Source organism: Triticum dicoccoides, chromosome 4B, assembly GCF_002162155.2.
Source record: "Triticum dicoccoides isolate Atlit2015 ecotype Zavitan chromosome 4B, WEW_v2.0, whole genome shotgun sequence".
NCBI lineage: Eukaryota > Viridiplantae > Streptophyta > Magnoliopsida > Poales > Poaceae > Triticum > Triticum dicoccoides.
The window spans coordinates 653204858-653224637 of NC_041387.1; the positions used below are offsets into that span (position 1 = coordinate 653204858).

General features: G+C 45.2%; 2 protein-coding genes and 1 long non-coding RNA gene across 3 annotated transcripts; all 3 read left to right on the plus strand.

Moving 5' to 3' along the window:
* Nucleotides 1–2750: 2750 nt before the first annotated feature.
* LOC119292065 lies at nt 2751–4140 on the plus strand. The gene is made up of 5 exons (XR_005142841.1): nt 2751–3104; nt 3184–3338; nt 3451–3734; nt 3900–3963; nt 4058–4140. It is a non-coding gene; the product is annotated as an uncharacterized LOC119292065 (long non-coding RNA).
* A 140-nt stretch (nt 4141–4280) lies between these two features.
* On the plus strand, nt 4281–5236 carry LOC119292064 (diphosphomevalonate decarboxylase MVD2, peroxisomal-like). The gene is made up of 4 exons (XM_037570894.1): nt 4281–4361; nt 4579–4736; nt 4820–4868; nt 5142–5236. The coding sequence occupies exons 1-4, from the start codon at nt 4314–4316 to the stop codon at nt 5160–5162; spliced, it is 276 nt and encodes a 91-aa protein (XP_037426791.1). The 5' UTR covers nt 4281–4313; the 3' UTR covers nt 5163–5236.
* A 7935-nt stretch (nt 5237–13171) lies between these two features.
* Nucleotides 13172–14362, plus strand: LOC119292978. The gene is made up of 3 exons (XM_037571606.1): nt 13172–13434; nt 13538–13838; nt 13910–14362. The coding sequence occupies exons 1-3, from the start codon at nt 13172–13174 to the stop codon at nt 14261–14263; spliced, it is 918 nt and encodes a 305-aa protein (XP_037427503.1). The 3' UTR covers nt 14264–14362.
* Nucleotides 14363–19780: the final 5418 nt, after the last annotated feature.

The following is a 19780-nucleotide window of genomic DNA, read 5'->3' on the forward strand; positions in this document are numbered from 1 at the left end:
AAGGTGGGAGGAAAGAAATCCCATCATTTCCTTCCCCACCGATTGTTATCCCCCCTTTTTAGGGATCTTGATCTTATCCCTTCGGGATATGATCTTATTCCTTCTAAGGGGGGATCTTGGTGCGCCTTGACCAGGGGTGTGGGGCCTTTCCCCCACTACTCACGTTCATGTGGGTCCCCCCATGCAGGTGGGCCCCACTCCGGAACCTTCTAGAACCTTCCCAGTACAATACCGAAAAATCCCGAACATTTTTCGGTGGCCAAAATAGGACTTCCCATATATAAATCTTTACCTCCGGACCATTCCGAAACTCCTCGTGACGTCCGGGATCTCATCCGGGACTCCGAACAACATTCGGTAACCACATACAAACTTCCTTTATAACCCTAGCGTCATCGAACCTTAAGTGTGTAGACCCTACGGGTTCGGGAGACATGTAGACATGACCGAGACGTTCTCCGGTCAATAACCAACAGCGGGATCTGGATACCCATGTTGGCTCCCACATGCTTCTCGATGTTGTCATCGGATGAACCACGATGTCGAGGATTCGATCAAACCATGTATACAATTCTCTTTGTCAATCGGTACGTTACTTGCCCGAGACTCGATCGTCGGTATCCCAATACCTTGTTCAGTCTCGTTACCGGCAAGTCACTTTACTCGTACCGTAATGCATGATCTCGTGGCCAACACTTTGGTCACCTGAGCTCATTATGATGATGCATTACCGAGTGGGCCCAGAGATACCTCTCCGTCATACGGAGTGACAAATCCCAGTCTCGATCCGTGTCAACCCAACAGCTACTTTCGGAGATACCTGTAATGCACCTTTATAGTCACCCAGTTACGTTGTGACGTTTGATACACCCAAGGCACTCCTACGGTATCCGGGAGTTACACGATCTCATGGTCTAAGGAAGAGATACTTGACATTGGCAAAGCTCTAGCAAACGAACTAAACGACCTTTGTGCTATGCTTAGGATTGGGTCTTGTCCATCACATCATTCTCCTAATGATGTGATCCCGTTATCAACGACATCCAATGTCCATAGCCAGGAAATCATGACTATCTGTTGATCACAACGAGCTAGTCAACTAGAGGCTCACTAGGGACATATTGAGGTCTATGTATTCACACGTGTATTACGATTTCCGGATAATACAGTTATAGCATGAATAAAAGACAATTATCATGAACAATGAAATATAATAATACTTTTATTATTGCCTCTAGGGCATATTTCCAACACAGTTCACCCCAACTCCTGTTTTTCTTGCGCCAAGAAGGTGCATCACTGCCTGATGAGGATCGATTGCCCGAGCTTCTATTGCTTCTATTGCCCGAGCTACGCCCACTCCTGTATGCCCCGCCTTCCCCCCATTTGCCTCGAGCCCCACCAGGGTTACGCCGCAGCATGAATGCCCTCAGCCATGGTCCAAACTGGCGTTTCTCCCCCGTCTTCAGCTTCGTCTTACACGCCTTCTCATCGTGCCCAATGATTCCACACACATAGCAAAATTCAGGCAGGTACTCATACTCAAAGAGGCACCGGTTGTCTTCCTCATCCTCCCTAGTGTGATCACCACCCCGATTTGCCTGATCGCTACCCTCTTCCTCTTTCTCCACAGTCACACCCCTCATAAGTGGATGCTTGATCCCAATCCTGATCTTCACACGCAGGAATCTCCCTACTGCCCTCCCATCCGCTCTGGCCTCCACCCAATGACTTCTCCAATCTCCTTGCCAATAGCCTCCCCCACCCCTCTACACATCATGCCCAGAGGTAGATGCAATACTCTCACCCAGATTGGAATGGTTTCGAAGGTATAATCTTCAATTCTCTTCCTCGGCACGAAATCTTCCACCACCAAGAGGTCATTGCCAAACTCCCAGGGTCCGTTATCCAAGGCCATCCGCTTCCCAGATTCCTTCCCAAAGGTGAACAGGAAGATATTCTCGCCCACCTCCTTACAGTCCAGACCTTTGATTGGGCACCAGATCTTGCCTAGGGTTTTCGCCATCGCTTCCACGAACACCGGCTTCTCAGACAAAAGTTTCGCTAATGCTTGGGGTTCCACCAGACCAACTTTGCCAGATCCACCCCACCCAATCTTGACGCCCTTCTTCTCCCTGTCCGACAACTGCAGATTCTGCAACAGCCCCTCCACTCGCTCCATACTGCCCCCAACTCCTCCAACCAGGACATCAACTAGGGAACCAAGGTGGTGTACGATCGCGTGCCCTAGATCACACGAAAGGATTCTAGTGGATGGGATCGGCCGGAGAACGCCAGGGAAGGGGAAAGGCGCCCGACACGTAGATGGCGACGAGGACTCGGATGGCGGCGGGGAAAACCCTAGATCGCCTCCAGGGTCGCGAGACCGAGACCAACCGTCACCCTAGGGACGGACTCGATATGTGAACATTTTTAAATATTTCTTTTGTGAATATCTCTACTCCTAATGGCGCAGTTGGTGAACAGTCTGCGCGGTTTATTTTCGCTGGTTTTTTTCGTCATCCTCCCACCTCCGTTTTATTTTCGTTGGTTATTTTTCGTCTGGTTTTTTTACCTCCCCACGGTCGATGCGCTCACAGGCAGCCCGCTCCCACAATCCATCGCCACCCACCCACGACTCCCTCACCCTGGCTAGGGTTCCTAGCCCCTCCTCCTCAGCTGCCGCTGCATGTTCCTCGCTGGCCTCGCCCGGGCGCCTCCCGGACCTCGCCGGGAGAAGCCAGCCAGCGTCGTTCTGACCTCCTCCTCACGCCCTCGCCCTCATCCTCCTACTCAAGACGTCACCGTCGCCTCCCTCGCCCGCGGCCATGATGACCGATCTGGCGGTGGCGCCGCAGATCACCCTCTGGTCCATGGCCTCGACGGCGACGACGTAGCCCGCGCTCGCGTTCTTCCTCCCCCATCTCGTCTCCTCTCCGGTCGCTGCAGAGGAGCCCCGTTTCGCGCCGCCACCATGGTTGCCTGCAGCGAGCAGCAGAGGACCTAGCCGCCGCGTCCGACCGCAACCGCCTCCTGAAACCCTAGCCCCTCCTTCCAACTGCAGGTCAAGCCAGCAGGATCCCCTCCAGAAGAGCATTTGATGCGTGAGTGCATCCCCTTCTCTTCTTCTTCTTCTTCTTCTTCTTCTCGATTTGATGTGTGCGTGCGTGCTGTTGTGTGCAGGCCCGACTCATCTCTGCTTGTGCACAACAAGGAAGGCCATGGAGACGTTGCTCCCTATGTTTAGCGCATAGAAAATCAAGGCCAAGGCGGCTCATTTGCGTGTATGTTTGTGGCTGGCACACAATCCGTTAATCCTTCAAATTTTCGCACAGAAGGTGCCCTATTTATCCTCTTTGCATTTTTTTCATGTTAATTTTTTTAGATTGTTTGTGTTGGCAAATGGAAAAGGAGTCGGAATCCTTGATTTCTACTGATTTTGAATTTCAGTCTCAAATTAGTTCCTCTACGTCCGATCCGGATGCCGCACTCCTCGCCACTACACGAATCCTCTCTCGCCGCTGCGTGAATCCCCTCCGCCAAATCTCATGGTCCTCGCCATCGCGCCGGTGGTCTGGGTCTCCATGAGAAGACACGGGAGAAGCTAAACATGGTCTTGCTTTCATACCAATATCACAGCACAAATTAGTAATTTGAACACCGTTTGTAGTTTTCACCCTCGGAAAGCTAATGAACGCGAATGAAGATTATGAAGAACTTTCTTCAATAGCAAGGTCTGTACTCTGTACTGATACATTATGTAGCAACACTCTGTTTGTGCACTATCCTGTTCGTGATGTTTGCTTGATGATATAGCAACAATTTTACTTCATCTTGCTCTGTATATTTATGTCCTCTCTTTAGTTATACTTCTCTCGGGCTGACAAATTTCAATGCAGGCAGGGGTCTGGAAGCGCATGCCGCAGTATATACAGTGGGCTTGTGAAATGGTGTATGGGAAAAGTAAGTGATCTCTTGGTTAAGGCGGAGAAATTGAATTGGTTAAAATGCATGTTTTTCTATTGTAAAACGATTGAGTTTGACCCTATACTTGTAGAATGATGATGGAAGTGACAGTATGGCAGTACAGCTTGTTGACGAATCGCATTGGTCTGATCTTGTTATAATCATAGCAGTGGTATGTCAATGTGATCTCTGTTGTATAACAGATATTGCTCATCGAGTCATGGGTCCATTAACACCAATCCTTAACTATATAGTGACACCGTTTTACCATTTTTATCCCAACATCTTTCTCTTATATTATGTTGTAGGTCAGTTCAAAGCAGAAGGAAACCAGTGGCACCAGTGGGATGCGGGACACTGTTGAAACAAGCCCCCTCTTGCAGTACAGGGCCCAGGTGATTGCATTTTCATCTTTAACTTGTTTTTGGCACATATAGTACAATTTTTTTTACGAATCATCGAGGAAACAAAATATATCCCTCCTCTTGTGTGGACCCTCAAGTTTTGTTGTTTCAATGTTTTAATCAAGTCTTTTGGCCATTTATCTCTTTAGCTGCAGCTTACTGTTTCTTGCTCTCACTCTGCACTGCACTACTTTTTCTTGTATTCCAGACTGTAGTGCCAGGTCGCATATTGAAAATGGAAGAGGCCATCAAGAATCGTGATTTTGAATCCTTTGCCAGGTTAACTGGTGCAGATAGCAACCAGTTTCATGCTGTATGTTTGGACACGAGTCCTCCCATCTTCTACATGAATGATAAGTCACACTGGTAGTTTTTTGGCAGCCCTGATTTTGAGGTTCTGTTAGTACTGAAATCCCAGAGTTGAGAATCGCTCTTTCAACCAACTGCAGGATAATTAGCCTTGTCGAGAAGTGGAACCACTCGGAAGGAACCCCACAGGTATATTCTGTTCCTGTTTAACACTTGCTACCTTGTTTTAAATTCTTCTGACCTGCGTCGGTGCTGCATATAGGGGTTCTAAAATAAGGTTGGTTAAGCTTTGTTATGATATGCCAGTACAATAAGTTTTCACTGCACTGGATATAACATATTTAACTAGCATCACACAATGAAGTAATTTAACTTAATTTAAAAGAGCAACAAAATTATTGCCATCTTTCTGAAAAAGGTCCAGAAAATACGAGTTTAAGCTTCCAATCCTTTGGTTTTTAGGGAACATATAGTTCAGTTTGAAGAGTTCATGATGAAAACATATTCCCGCAGCCACTGCCTCCTCGATCTACGCTAGCCTGCAGCAGCAAGGTCAGCCCCCACACTCTGCATTTTTTCTTCAGGTCTTGGCACAGGAAACTGAAAAGGAGATGCTAAGTCACCACATTTAGGAAAACATAACAAGTCAGAGCATTTTAAGAATTGTTGTCTTCTGCTTGTAGCTTTGGATTCATCATGACTTATCTAAGCAGAGAGATCATAGCACTGATTTACGTGACCTCAGACCACTTGAGCACCGAGCAGTCTCTCCCTACAGAACAAATAGGTGAAATGGAAAATAACTTCAGCCGATAATTTGGTATTTAGCTATGTTCAAGGAGACAATGTAGTGCGTAATCAGTTCCAAAGAAGAAGAATAGGACATCTCATTTCGTTACATTAAAAATCTTATTTTGATTCTCTCCCCCTGCAAGAAGCCATTTCACCTCATACACCCCCACCGCCAGCAGGTAGCAGATTCATGTAATAGCCCCTCTCTTCCTAATCCCTTCTCAGTCCTAAGTTTGGCTCACATTGTGATTTAATGGCACCAATTATGAACAATTCAACTTATTTTGTGGGTATATTAAACTGCATCACACAAACTAAGCAATGTAGACAAATCTATGTTAACACCAACAGAGCATGCATTATTTAATTTTTTGGGGGACTTAATTCATTGATGCAATCCATATCTTGTACTTCTTTACAACAAGATGTTTCTTCTCGCAGAGGGATTTCCTGACAATCAAATGCAAAGTTTGCCACTTGCACTACTGATGATATATGTTGCATAGTGTACCAATTTGATGATGTGCTCATCTTGCTTGGACAGAACAAGGAATTTAGGTATAACTCCACTCATATATAGATACCCATCTTATTTATTCAAGCTATCTTTTAACGCTGAGCTCTGGTGTCATCCTACTTTCTACTTCCTCCATCGCAAAATAAGTGTCTCAACTATGTTATTATTTTTCTTCCATTCATTACTTAGCATTATCTTCTCTGTATATATGCATGTCAAGTTTGTTGTGTTTGAAAGATGACTAAGAGTAGCAGTAATATCATATGGCCAGCTTAATTAATATTCCAACCACCAATCATGGCTACTAACTACAAAGGAAAGCAGTCATATACTCATATGTGTACCTTCACTAAGAGTAGCAGTGCCTGGAGTTTAGATATTGCAGACTGTAGTGTTGTGGTCAATAAATCATGTCAAATGTTGTAGGGTGCTCGAAGTAATGAGCTTGCTGCTGCTTCAAGGCTGGAAGACACATTCAACTTCTAGCATACTACAAGTCCTGATGTAGCTAAGCTTTTCCACATTGACCCTGAAGCCAAGTGCACCTCTGTAGTCTTTGTTGGAGCTGGTCGCCAGCTCCTCTTCTTCTTCGTCTAGCTTCCTCTCAAAGCTCACGCAAGAACAAAAGAACCCAGATATTTGGTGGCCGCTATATCACACAGCCGACCCTTTTCTCTTCTCTGTATACTTTTCTCAAAGCAAATATGCGTACAAGTGCTTAAGTAGACTCACGCCCACGCAGCCGGGCCACACACTCGCCCACTAACTGCATGCACGCACCCACTCACACCACTAACTAATGACCTGATCTTCTCCTAGAATCACTCTAGGAACCACACGACACGGCCACTCATGCAACAGCAGCTAGCAACCTCGGACATGCATACACAGCAGCCTCTCGCCACCGTTCGGCATCTCGCCATGCGCCATATCTCACGGCTCCTCGCATCTCACCTCCTGCATGTTCTCCGAGGCTCCACCTGATACAACTACCTATATGCATGGACAAGCAAACTAATATGCAGATACATGTGAATCAAGATTAACAAAGCTAACAGTCTTGTCTTGCTGAAGAAAGAGGAGGAGAAGTTGAACGTATAAGGTATTTTCATCACTAACTTGGTTCAGCTTCCAGCAGCCTTTCTATGTATATTAAGATGATTTTGGCCTATGAATTCGATATAAATGTACCATTCATTGTGCTGACAGCGAGTTCAGAGCATCTGCCATTGCCGAATTCATATCGGTTAACACACTTCCACTGATCACGACCCTCACACACAGGAAAATGCATCTACGATATTTGATAGTCCAGTCAAGAAAGAAATCTGTTCTCGTCCTCCTCTATTTTGCAATAACTCGTTCGGTTTGCGTCGATCCTTCGTGTCCTTTTCCTATCAATGCTGGTAGTTATTCCTCTTCTTGATTGTTTTGTGTGTTGTCACAGGCGTCGTGGCCGGAGGCCACGTGAAACCCACCTCCGCCGCCAGGGGCGACAACTATTTCCTCTTGCTTCACCGCCTTGTAGCCAAGGAGATCAGGCGTGTCCTCCTCTGCTGCTACGCCAGGAGCCTTCACCGGCTCCGAGACATGGTGGCCATCGATTCTCCGACGCCGATGAGGAATCGGTTCCATCATTGACATATAACCTGACAAGGTAGCGGCACAGGCTCTCCTCATCGTGATATGATCTTATTGTTTTTTGCTTGATCTTGATGTGTTCTTTGCTGCCCATGTATCGTGGGTTTAGTGGTCTGTTTTTTCCTACGTTGAGTCGACATTCGTAGGACGCCCGGACAGGCCAACGACACCACATGCTAAGTGCTTGACGTGGTAACGGGCTCCACAGAGTGCGCGACCTCTACGATGGAGACTGGCCTCGCTACAGAGCACAGATGTCGGCATATGCTCTCATTCCTTGATTTATCTTTACTTTAACTACTCACTTCATCTCACGGTTGCTGGGCAGGATGGGTTTCGCTGGCGTTGTGGTCCAGACATAATAATTCTTTGAAGGAGTGCCATAGTGGAGTGATGTTAAAAAAAAGTGTGATGTGCGACCGATTTCTAGCTGCTATCAGGAACCAAGCTTAATTGGTGACTGCACTCTTCTTAACCAAGCTTCAGTCTAAGGTAAATGATACTACATATTATGACTCCTCTTTTTAATCTCCAATTTCTCGTGTTGAAGTATTGCTATTAGTGCTTGCTTGTACATTAATTTAGCTATTGGAATCCTTCGTCGTCTTCCTGTTTGGTTGGTAATTATTTGGGAGATAATAAGTTTGGGGTTTCAGGCACCTTGGTATGCACATGGCAAAGCAGAGCCCAAGAACATGATTATGGACGGTAACATGTAGTTTCATCGCCCATACTTACGGTCACACTACTGTACCTACAGTCACTCATTCAATTTTTTTTAGAGGAACTGCATTTCGCCGACCTGGACGTTGAATTAACTAATTTGAAAGGTTCAGATCATAAATGATTTTTTGAGATTAAATAGAAATGCCTAAATTAGATGGCATAGTCGCTCCGTTGTTGAAGTCCGACATTTGAGCATCCTTTCCAGGACATGGGTCGATGCGACCACATTGGACAACCACAGTTGGTTCGTATTTACGGGTTGGCAACAGAATTCTATTGACGTATCGTTAGGGGATGACTTTTGTACTATTGCTTGGCTATAAGTTTTTTTGTGTCAGTGCTGATCTCCTCATTGCTGCACGGCGGTTTAGTAAGATATGTTTTGGACCGCTAAAGTTATAGCAAGATACTGCCAAGCCTAACACCCTGGATGTAGGAATAAAGTCTCTCCCTAGAGTGTAGAAGATTCTGTAAAAGTAAAAGACGTTGAGGGACGAGCAGGACAAGGAAGACAAGATGATCTAGATGGACATCAGCAATGAGGACTTCCTATAAATGATTGAACGGAGTGAACTCACCTACCTGTTGATTAGTACTTTTTTTAATCGGTGTGAACTAGGTACTGTAAAAATATATCAGTACTCTTTTCCTGTCGATGTTAACTTGATACTATAAAAATATACCTGTACCATATATTTGAGCCAGAATCAAACTGATTGTGTTTATTAGTTATCCAAATTTCAGAATTTTGACTGCATTAGTTCTAGGATGGCCTGATCATCTATTCCCTTCATCGCAAAATAAGTATCTTCGATTTAGCAACTTCTGAAATTATTTTGACTGCATTAGTTCGGAGGGAATATTTAGGAATAGTGTCAGTTAGTACTCCATTGGCTTTGCTATTCCTAATGTTATTGCTTGCATAATATTAATAGGCAATGATGAATGGGAAGAAAATGAGTGGATAAACCGGTTAGTCTTGCTTCAGGTTTGAAGTGTGCAAACTATTGTGGGCTTTTGGATGTGTTAAGTCGTATGTTTTCTTTGGGCCAGAAACTGGAAAGTGCAATAAAGGTTTCTATGATCTCTACCTTAGCAGGAGATTCGTCATGAACTGTGATAAACAAGGTCAAAGTTGTGCGTAAAGGCTGTCGGAGACATGGGAAAACCACAAGGTTGTGCAACACAAACAGTTAAGACTGTCCTGTTAAGATACTATTTTTAATGAAGGCATATTTTGCTATTGTATGCATGGAATCCTGTTTACTTTGTATCATCACTTGTAATTTAATTAATTGGCAACACTTTTGCTTTAGAAATATGTAAATTAACTAAAATATCTCCGTAGTTATTAGAGTTTATTACTCTTATATTTCACATCTTCATTTTACTAAAATATATCCGTAGTTATGAGAGTTTGTTACTCTTATATTTCACTTATTCAACATAGATTAAAAACAACTTGCTTATAGATCTTATTGGATTTTTTTCATGCATTGCTTATTTTTTTTGATGCCTCAAGTACTTGATATCTACTTCAGTCAATTTTTTGAAGCGGAGGCAAAAGATTTGCCTCATCTCATGAATTAAGAAGAGTTTGGAAATACATAGCCAGCCGTCAAAGGACGACCCCAAAAATAAGCCTACTTCTGTGGCATTAAAGAACATAGACGCTTAGCCCCCGCCAACCCCCATAACCCAACATCGGTCTTAATCTTAGATGTGATTACATTTGGCAAGGATGACACATTTCTAAACACCCGCGCATTCCGCTTGTAGCAAATCCCTCGAGAGACTTATCATGACGAGGGATGCAAGGCCCTTTCTCACGTTGGCATTGACGCCCACCGTGTGGTGCCACCACTCCACGTTGTGGAAGTTTCTCCAGGTAGTGAGAGCCATATGGACAGTGACATTCTTGTGCTTGGGAATTGTGAAAATGGAGGGGGCGATGTCTTTTGGCTTATGCCCCCCAAGCCACGGGGAGTGCCAAAAGGGGGTCCTCTTTCCATTGAAAATGGTGATGGTGGTGCACTCATAAAAGAGCGCCATGTCTTCCTCATCGCACAGGTGCCCTAAATCAACCCAAGCTCAGCTCGGGTCCTTCCAAGCCTGCCAAGATCACTGGAGACGCAATGCACGCGCGAAATTTTCCATGTCCAGGATGCCCAACCCGCCCAAATCCTTAGGCTTGCAAATGTTGGCCCCGGCCCAAATCCTTAGGCTTGCAAACGTTGGCTCATCTGATCTTACATTTCCACCGGAAACCTTATCTATGCCACCCCAAAGGAAAGCTTGTTGCAACTTGCCAATGGAAAACATTGTTCCTTTGGGTACGACAAGCGAAGTGAGGTGGTGGATGGCCAGCGAAGTGACAACCGACTTTACCCAAGTTCTTCTGCCAGCCATCGTAAGGAACTTCCCCCGAACGGGCATGATTTTTCTGGCAATCTTATCAAGCAAATTCTGGACGTCCACAGCCCACAACCGGTGAATAGAAAGAGGAAGGCCGAGGTACTTCAATGGGAATTGAGCTCGGACAGCCAGGAAGTCACCCAAAATCATGTCCAGATCGACATTGGAGCATCTGATAGGGGCCAACGAGCTCTTATGGATATTTGTAACTTGACCGGTGACATTGCCAAAGCTCCGGAGGATGGAGGCAAGCATGTCCATGTCCTCCTTAATAGGCTTTAAAAACGCTGCATCATCCGCACACAAGGAGGCGCGAAGACAAGCCCCGCAACCACGTAATTTGTGCAGGCTACCATTGGCCGTAGCCACGTCCAAAATCTGCTGAAGGGGGTCAATCGCAAGGACAAAAATAAGGGGCGATAACGGGTCACCCTGAAGCATGCATTCATGACAACTTCATGTATGTACGCAACTATGCTCACCATCTCCAACGAACCAACACGCCATCGCTTCTGCTTAAGTTGGACATCAAGAAGGCTTTTGATTCAGTTAAATGGGAATACCTGCTTGACTTGTTCAAAAGGAGGGGGTTCCCCCAAGGTTTCGAGAGTGGATGACGACATTGTTGCTGACGTCCACTTTCAACATTCTCCTCAACGGTGTTCCCGACAGCCCAACTTCAGTCTGGATTACTGAAAATATGCATGATGGTGTGCCATCAAGTGCTACACTACGGAACTTGATTCCACCTTCCTGCAATGTTGTAGGATCTAGCTAGGTTTTTACAGGAAGCGTTTAATTCCTATTCTTTTGCTTACTGTGACAGCCATTATAGATGAATCATTAGGGGTAACCTCCATTGATGGCATTACAAGGCCATTCTTCACTGTTATTGCCTAACATGAGGGGCATGAGAGTGATTGAACCTGCCTGGGTATGTTTGCTCGAGTTAGAGAAGACTTTGGAGCAACTCGGAGTGGAGTTGGGCGATGTTAAACCAAAAGTGCAGCCGGATGGCTGGTATGTATGTATAGGCTAGATATTTCTATATCCCTCGTCGATTCTTTGGTCTCCTGGATTTCTGCCATCGAACAATTTATATTCCTGGTATTGCTGCCATCGGGCTCTATGTAAATTAGTATTATTTGAAACAAACTGTTGTATGCATCCGAAAGAAAAAATTGGAGATATTTTTCTGGGTATGTTCACTATTTGCATTATTATGAAAAAAAGTTTCATTTAATTGCATGGTCAAAACTTTTGCTGAGATGGTTCTTTGCCCCATTAGAAGTTAGAAATATGAACTTTTGTAGTTCGTTGTTATTGTTATTTCATGACTTGCTTTTTTTAAGAGAAGTGGAAACTATTTTCCGTTAGCAGATAAGTACACCTTTTGTATTGGTTTGCAATTCCTCGGGTGAAGCAAACACATTTTCACAAGAGATGTTTACTTTCATGAACATATATATTAATGTTAGCTTGAGTTTCAAGCAGCATACTTAGTATATACTCCAAACTTTTGTGCGTTAGTTCATATGTGCATTGCCACACACAATTACTTTTATTTATTTATGTTGGCACGTACACGTTTACTATTGGCTATAAAGCATGTCTCAATTTTTTTTTGACATTCATTTGAATTTGCTAAACCAACTAAATACTTGCCTAGGAAGCATTAGAAATGTACTATACTCCTGGTCATGAACAAAGCCAATCACCGCGCATTGAAAAGCCAGTGACTTCCATTGAATTAAGGTTCACACTTCATTTGTCAACATGAAACCAACAAAGTCAATGTCCCCATGCAGCGAAGCCCTCGTGACCCTACTGCATTCCCTGTTCCACAAAAAAATTCTCAAAATGGAGACCGTGCTCACCATTCCCGTGGACCTTCAGGTGAAGGAGAATTTATAACATTGAGATATCATATAATTATTCAATTATGAAGTTGCTAAAACCTTGATTGCTCTACAAATGTGATGCAAAAGCTTGTGCATGAATCAAGTCTTATTGGTGGATGGATCATATTGCTGACCAATCTGAAATGAAGAATGCAAGCCATGATTTTGTTCACTTTCATCACTTATTTATGTCATTTAATAATCTATTTGATTCATTTACCCGCATTATGGCCCGTAGCAACGCACGGGCATTTTACTAGTACTTTTGTAACACACGAACTTTTTTACTTATTTTATTAGCACTTATATGTATATTTTGAATGGGCCGCAATTTACGGCGCCTAGGCGATTGCCTGCCTCCCCGCTGCAACCCTCCTCGAGGCCCGTCCCGAGTTCCTTTCCATCTCGGCCTTCCTTCAACATAAATCTGCGCAAGGTCGCCGCACGTGTCATCGCTCGCTCCTACCCAAACCCAAACCCAAACCTCAGTCGGCTCGGCTATGGCCGCCATCAAGATCAAGCTCGTGGTGGACAGGTCGTGCAACCGCGTGCTGTTCGCCGACACCGGCTCCGACTTCGTCGACGTCCTCCTCGCCTTCCTGACGCTCCCGATCTCCGCCGTCCAGCTCGCCGCGGGCGCGTCCTCGCCGGGCTGCCTGACAAACCTCTCCGCCAGCGTCCGGCACCTGGGGGACGCTAAACTGTTGAAGGGCGAGGCCTGCCACGGCACGCTTCTCAGGCCTACACACGCCGATGAATTTGGGTCCGTATCTTAATTAGGAATTTGATCAGATCGCAAGATCTCTCCAAATCTTGCTGACAATGTGCAAGTCATGCATATCCATGAGGAATTTCTATGCTCGCAGGTACAGTAGCGCACCATGCCCAGGGTGCACTCCGTTCAAGGAAAAGCATCCGACTCCACAGGGACAGCACCTCCAGCAGTGTGGTTGCAGGTGCCGGGAGGTCATGGCTAGGCTGGCGCATGTGTACGACCAAACAACACGCACAGAGGTCTTCTCCAAGTGGAAAGAGAGGTTCGTCATCAGCGACGATCTGGTGATCAAGCCGGCGGCGACTAGCACGGTCTTGTCTTTTCTTCAGGGTCTCTACGGAGACAGGATCAAAGACGCCTACGAGGTGGAGGTGGACGTCGGATGGACCCAGGTCAGGTGAACTACATGTCTACATTTCTTTGGCCTGAATTCATACTGATATTATGATGCTATAAATTTCAGGTGGTTTGCTTGCTCAAGGCATGTGTCTCGTCCACCACCATATTCACCGATGTGTTTCTCGCGAAAAGAACCGATGCTTTGATGGGCACATCAGTGCTCACAATTCACAGTCCTCGGCGTCAAGAAACCAACCAAACCCCCGATCCGCAGATGAGCATCAAGCTTTTCTTCGACAAGGAGGACAGAAAGGTCATGTACGCTGAGTGCAAGCATGACTTCGTGGACCTGCTCCTCAGTTTCCTGACCTACCCCATGGGGTGCATCCTCAAGAACCTGGCCGGCACGTCTCACCGGTTCCACGGCTTCAACAATCTTTACAGTAGTGCCGACGGTCTCAACACGTCTGGCTCCTGACGGGACCCTGCTTCGGTGACAAGAGCACGCTGCTGGATCCTAATATTGCTCCGTTGAAGACGCACGGCGCCAATTGGTCGGATCAAGCAATTGCGGAGTGGTATCATCTCTGCCGGACCGGGAAGCGGCAGTGCTCCCCCGCAAAGGATAAAAGGTCATGCCATTTGTTCGATCCGGTGTTTGTAGACGATCACACCTATGTGGTAGCCGACGAGCTTAGTATACATCAAGCTCCGGCCGTGTCGGTGCTGAAACACTGGTGCAAGAGAAACCGGGATAATGTAGTGGAGATGGACATCTCTGTCAGCAAACGAGAGGCAAGTTATCTATATATACATGCCTTGGCATTCATTTTTCTTCTTCTTAGAAATGAGTCATGGCAGTTGATGGCTTTAGGTTTTATAAGTTTCTTGTGTGGATCAAACACTTGCAGGCTGTTGCGCTACTACGAGCGGTGATCAATTCAGAGACTGTGCTGTCAGATGCGTTCAAGGAGAGGTTTGAGCAGGAAGCACAACCGCTGCCACCTTCGAAAAGAAGAACATGTTCGCCATCGGTGGAAAAGATGCAGATCTTTGTCAAGATCTTCACAGGCGAGACCATCACCCTTGACATGGCAAGCTCCGACACGGTTGCTGCCGTGAGGAGTAAGATCCAGATGAAGGGGAAGCCAATGGCTGACTGTGGGTTAGTGTACGGTGGCAAATGCCTACAGGATCCATGGACCCTGGCTGACTGTGGCATTCATAGAGAAGCCACCATCCATCTTGAGTTTTACCCCCGCGGCCTTATCAAAACTGACACAGAATGACTAAATATCATTGGTAACTTTTCATTCGAAAATGAGGTTCAGACTTGAGAATCATTATGATGCACACAACCATTTTTTCATGAGCGTCATAGGATGGCATCGTAGTGTTATGTATTCAGTGTAAAGTTCTTATAATAGCGAAAGGCAACGAGGCCATGTCATTTGTAACTTGGGTCGATGATCATCACATACATAATCTAGCCATACTTCGCTGTATAACCATGAGTTGTGGTTCTTCAGAGCACACTGTCAAATTAATTGCAATGTGACCTTACCAAGTGAGAGTAGTAGGACTTAATAATGAGAATCCAAAAATCAATAAACGAAAACCCACTGGATCATACAATTATTCTTTTAAGCGGAAGAAAAAAGACCACTGGATCATACAATCATTAACGAACATATGGTCTATGCCATACGATTTAACATCGTACTACATGTGGATGTGTGACATGCATGCCAACTGCATTTTTTAATCAACCATGCATGGATCCTCATGAATAGACATGCATGTCAACTGCATTTTTTAATTCACCATGCATGGATCCTCATGAATAGTGTCTAGAAATCAATGGTGTCGAGCGTAGGTTCGGCCGAACCATGGTTCCGTACAACATTTTCGGACAAACTTGGTTAACGGGCATACGAAAGGAAATGTATGTCTCCATATCGTACCTTGTTTTTTCAGTAATACAACATAGCAAAAATTAGTGACACAAGAGTTTACAAGACTTACATTAACAAAACTAAGCACGTCTAATACCATTCATCAGAGGGCGCTTCCTCTTCACCGCTCTAGCTTGCAGCTCTCGAATCTCATAAGTTTGGATGTAGCAATGGTAGGGTGGTATCAGAGATTTTCATGCAAGGACCTTAAATGTTCCCCCTTGAGGCCTAGCGGTTCCGTACAGAACATCTATGGCCATTATCTTGGGAACTTCCTCTTCGGAAGAGCATGTCTGATTAGTATCAAGAACAAGAATATCTTCAGTAGTTGTGCCCATTGGTTGAAAATACACAGGTCTATTCTCACTCAGAAGTTCATGCGGATGCTCACCAAACTTACAGAGCTGATTTTGTATGTACCCTCTTCGGAATGCCAGAACCTTGCACCAGAAATTGATGTTAAAATTAGCTCTCAATACACTTGCGGTCATGTTTGCATCAACAAGATTATCATTCAGAGATTCTGCTATCTCCATTGCCAAACAGACAAGCCTCGGGTGCATCTTGGGATCCGTGCTTCCAAACGTAACCACCTTGAAAAAATACCAGAATGCCTCATGAGAGAGATGCTTCAGCACTAAAGTGTGTGTTGTTCCAAGCTTTGTGATCTTGTCAGATCGGCTTGTGATGATGATTTTGCTACCACTTGTAGTGCTTTGTCGGCAAATGGAGCACATGATTTCCCACAGATCTTCGTCAAGATCCCCAACTATGTCGACAACAATCAGCAATCTCCCCTTATTCTCATGTGTCAGTGCACATCTGCCTTCCAAAGTGGCTATATCTTGAATTCTGAAATTATCATGCCTGAAAGAAACAATCTGTGAGAAATGGTGACGTACTCTTTCATCTTCACAGACATGAGCGACAAGAGTGCTCTTTCCAACACTGTCTGGACCAACAATAGGGAGGACATCAAAGCAACCAGTACAAGATTGTATTTCTGTGCACAACAGGAAGTTGATCACCACTTCTGTCTCCCTCTGGCGGAGATGCAGGCGAGGATATGTTGTCAGGAACCTGACCATCTCGCTGGCATCAAGAATCATGGATCTCAAACCGTCGAGGGCCTCTTCAAGCCCTTGTGATGTTCTTTTTCTGTTGCTGCTGGAGACGCAGAGCCGTTGTGCATAATGAATATTCTCCTCTTCTTGGTACGCTTGGCATCTGAAGGTGTCGAGCACATAGTAGCCTTGGTACATGGCATACCTCAGCATGCTAAGCTGCTGGAGCATTCCATGGTTTGTGATGTGCCGCCCCATGGCCTCGTCGACGATGACCTGCCCCCTGAGTAGAATCCTCTCTAAGCCAGCCTCAACAGCCTCCGCCGGTGGCTTGGAGTATTTGTTGATGATGGAACTCACGGATCTTGATATGAGTTCACCCATCAAAGCAGAAATGAAAATCTCCATTTGTGGGATTGGGGGGGTTGTATCCTCGGGAATGAGTTGAACAGTTGATGTCTCTGCAAACTTTTTCTATGCTCTGCCCCTGCCTCCTCGGTCATTGTTGGTTAGCAAAGTCATGGTTCTCAATCATTGTTGGTTATCAAAGTCACGCTTCCTGGTTAAAAAATAAGGGATCAATTTGGGACTAGTGGGGCTGCTATCCTCAGGAATGAATACTGAGCTTGGAAGTTGACGTCTCTTCTGGTTAGCTAAGTCAACCTTCCAGCTCAATAGTAAAATGTTTTACAATACAAAATGTCAGTGCTCCACTCACTAAAATTGGATCGATTCCATGCATGCACGCCATCCTTGTATATGGTTGCAATTTTTGCTGTTTTAGCACACAGACTTACTCCCTCCGTCCGAAAATACTTGTTCGAGAAATGGATGTATCTAGATGTATTTTAGTTCTACATAAATCCATGTATATCCATTTTTACGACAAGTATTTTTGGATGAAGGGAGTACTTGACTAATTCCTAATGGACCATTGTTGACGAGCCATCACCACAGATATGCCTAACTCTTAGATCTTTGTTGATGGACGATCACCATGTATTTCTTCCTATCATACAGACTTGACCGAGAACCAACTGTCGGGTTGGTCGTTGTTGCTGAAGCATCACCACATATTTTTCTCTCCATCAAACAGACTTGACAGTCGTTGACTGAGTACCAACTCTTGGTTCTTTGCCGCTAACACTTAATTTATCTGAATCTAGTGGAGTATTCAACTAGCCTGACATTGATAAACAGAGCATAGCGTACTAATCAAGGAAAGACCAAGTTCGACTACAGTTTTCAGTCTACAGAAATTTCTTTGTGTCGAAAGGAGCCCTAAATCATTTCACACTTCTTAATTAACTCTTTTTTTGTGTGGAAAAAATAAATATTATCAGGGCCACTTCTTAACTGTCATTTCATCAGATGCACTGACAGTGTCTAAACTTGACGACCATTTTGGCGTGGATACTTACCTCATCACGATGTACATCCATTGGTGACATCTTGGTGGGTGTCATGCCCCCGGGCACGGTACCAAATCCCCTCTCTTATTCTTTTCAGTGGAAAAAAAACACCATGCGCTGATTTTGTAGGCACAAAGAAGCTCACCACGGTGTGAGATGTATGCTATGGCAGCGACAACCTTCAGTTCACTATTTCAGTTCTCAGTGAGGACATGCCTGTAATGCGCTAGACAAAAGATAGGCCGTCAGCCTGTAATGGAAAACAGCACACGTTGCTGCGTCCTACTATTTGGGAGATAAAAACTCATTTTGCTTACTCAAAGGTGAACAGTCCTTATGGCAGCATTACTAAATTGTAGGTGAACCGCACATTCATGTGTATAAAGAAGAGGAGCCACTGAATTTTTATCATGAACAGTTAAACAAACCTACCAAATTGTATGACCATCATTTAAACTGCCATCCCCACCCTGCAGAATAAGCAGGTAATTTTCTTGCGGGGCGAAGGAAAACTAGTAGATTAACTCAACTTGACAAAATTGGATGAATCATACTAGGAGAAAACGACCGCAAAACCATAACTGAAACCTTAAAAGTTAACCTGAGAAAAATCAACCAGCACAAAAGAGAAAAAAATCAATCTACGAATCACTTATTGAGTTAACATTGAAACAAAGCTGTTGAAAAGAATTGGAATCGCCCCTGCTAGCGCTCGGCTTAAAGCAGTTGAGCTCGTACCTGCTTAAAGATCTTGCTAGTCTGCTGACAGACATTGGCCTTAAAAGAGTCCCTAACTTGCATTCCTCAAATTTAATCCGCGCACCACTTGTTTCAGCTAATGAGATTGAAATAGATCGGAAAGAAGCGAGAGAAATCGAAAGCAACCTGTTGAAAGGAAACCGGAAGCGTAGATCAATCCGCTCTTAAGGAAGTTGAGCTGCCACCATGGCGTGGGTGGCGGCCGAATGGCGGTGTCCGAGTTCACCGGCGAGCCGACGGTTGCGGGGCCAGGCGTGCGCCGTCGAGCGGCGCTGCTGCTGCCTCCTCTCATCCTTTGCTCTTGCCCCCACGATTTCTTCCTCACTCTTCTGATTCAGAGGAGCTTTTTTTTTTCTAGGCGATGATTTAGAGAAGCTGTTGTCGCACAAATTGGTCCAGAGCCCGTGTGGAGGCCCTCTGAAATGCTGGCCTGCTGTATATGGGCCTAGCTGACTGACATGTTCCTAGCTGAGCTGAGCCTAGCTGACTGACATGTTCCAGTCCTCCTTTTTTTTGAGAAACTATTCCTATTTGCCTTTACAATTTTATGTAGGTAGGGAGGATCGAGGACTAAAGAAAGGCCTAATGTGTGCTTAGCAGGGCCGTGAGCCTCAATATTTGTTTCACGTCCCTCAAAGATGAAAGGAAATGCCGTGAGCTGTGTCGAGGTAGCTTTGATCTCCTTGACGATGCTCCCATATAAGCCTCCTGCATTGTTTTTGATATTTGTCAATTACAGGGCAACTGGTATGTGACGCACACCACCTCTCGTATGTAATGGGCCGGGCCATGCAGCCATTCGCGT

Bases quoted from the DNA above. Each gene is read 5' to 3' on its own strand.
- LOC119292064 (XM_037570894.1), top strand. From the start codon at position 4,314: ATGCGGGACACTGTTGAAACAAGCCCCCTCTTGCAGTACAGGGCCCAG. The intron at 4,362-4,578 runs GTGATTGCATTT...CTTGTATTCCAG, and splicing joins TCTTGCAGTACAGGGCCCAG to ACTGTAGTGCCAGGTCGCAT. The intron at 4,869-5,141 runs GTATATTCTGTT...TTTGGTTTTTAG, and splicing joins ACTCGGAAGGAACCCCACAG to GGAACATATAGTTCAGTTTG.
- LOC119292978 (XM_037571606.1), top strand. From the start codon at position 13,172: ATGGCCGCCATCAAGATCAAGCTCGTGGTGGACAGGTCGTGCAACCGC. The intron at 13,435-13,537 runs GTCCGTATCTTA...CTATGCTCGCAG, and splicing joins ACACACGCCGATGAATTTGG to GTACAGTAGCGCACCATGCC. The intron at 13,839-13,909 runs GTCAGGTGAACT...TATAAATTTCAG, and splicing joins TGGACGTCGGATGGACCCAG to GTGGTTTGCTTGCTCAAGGC.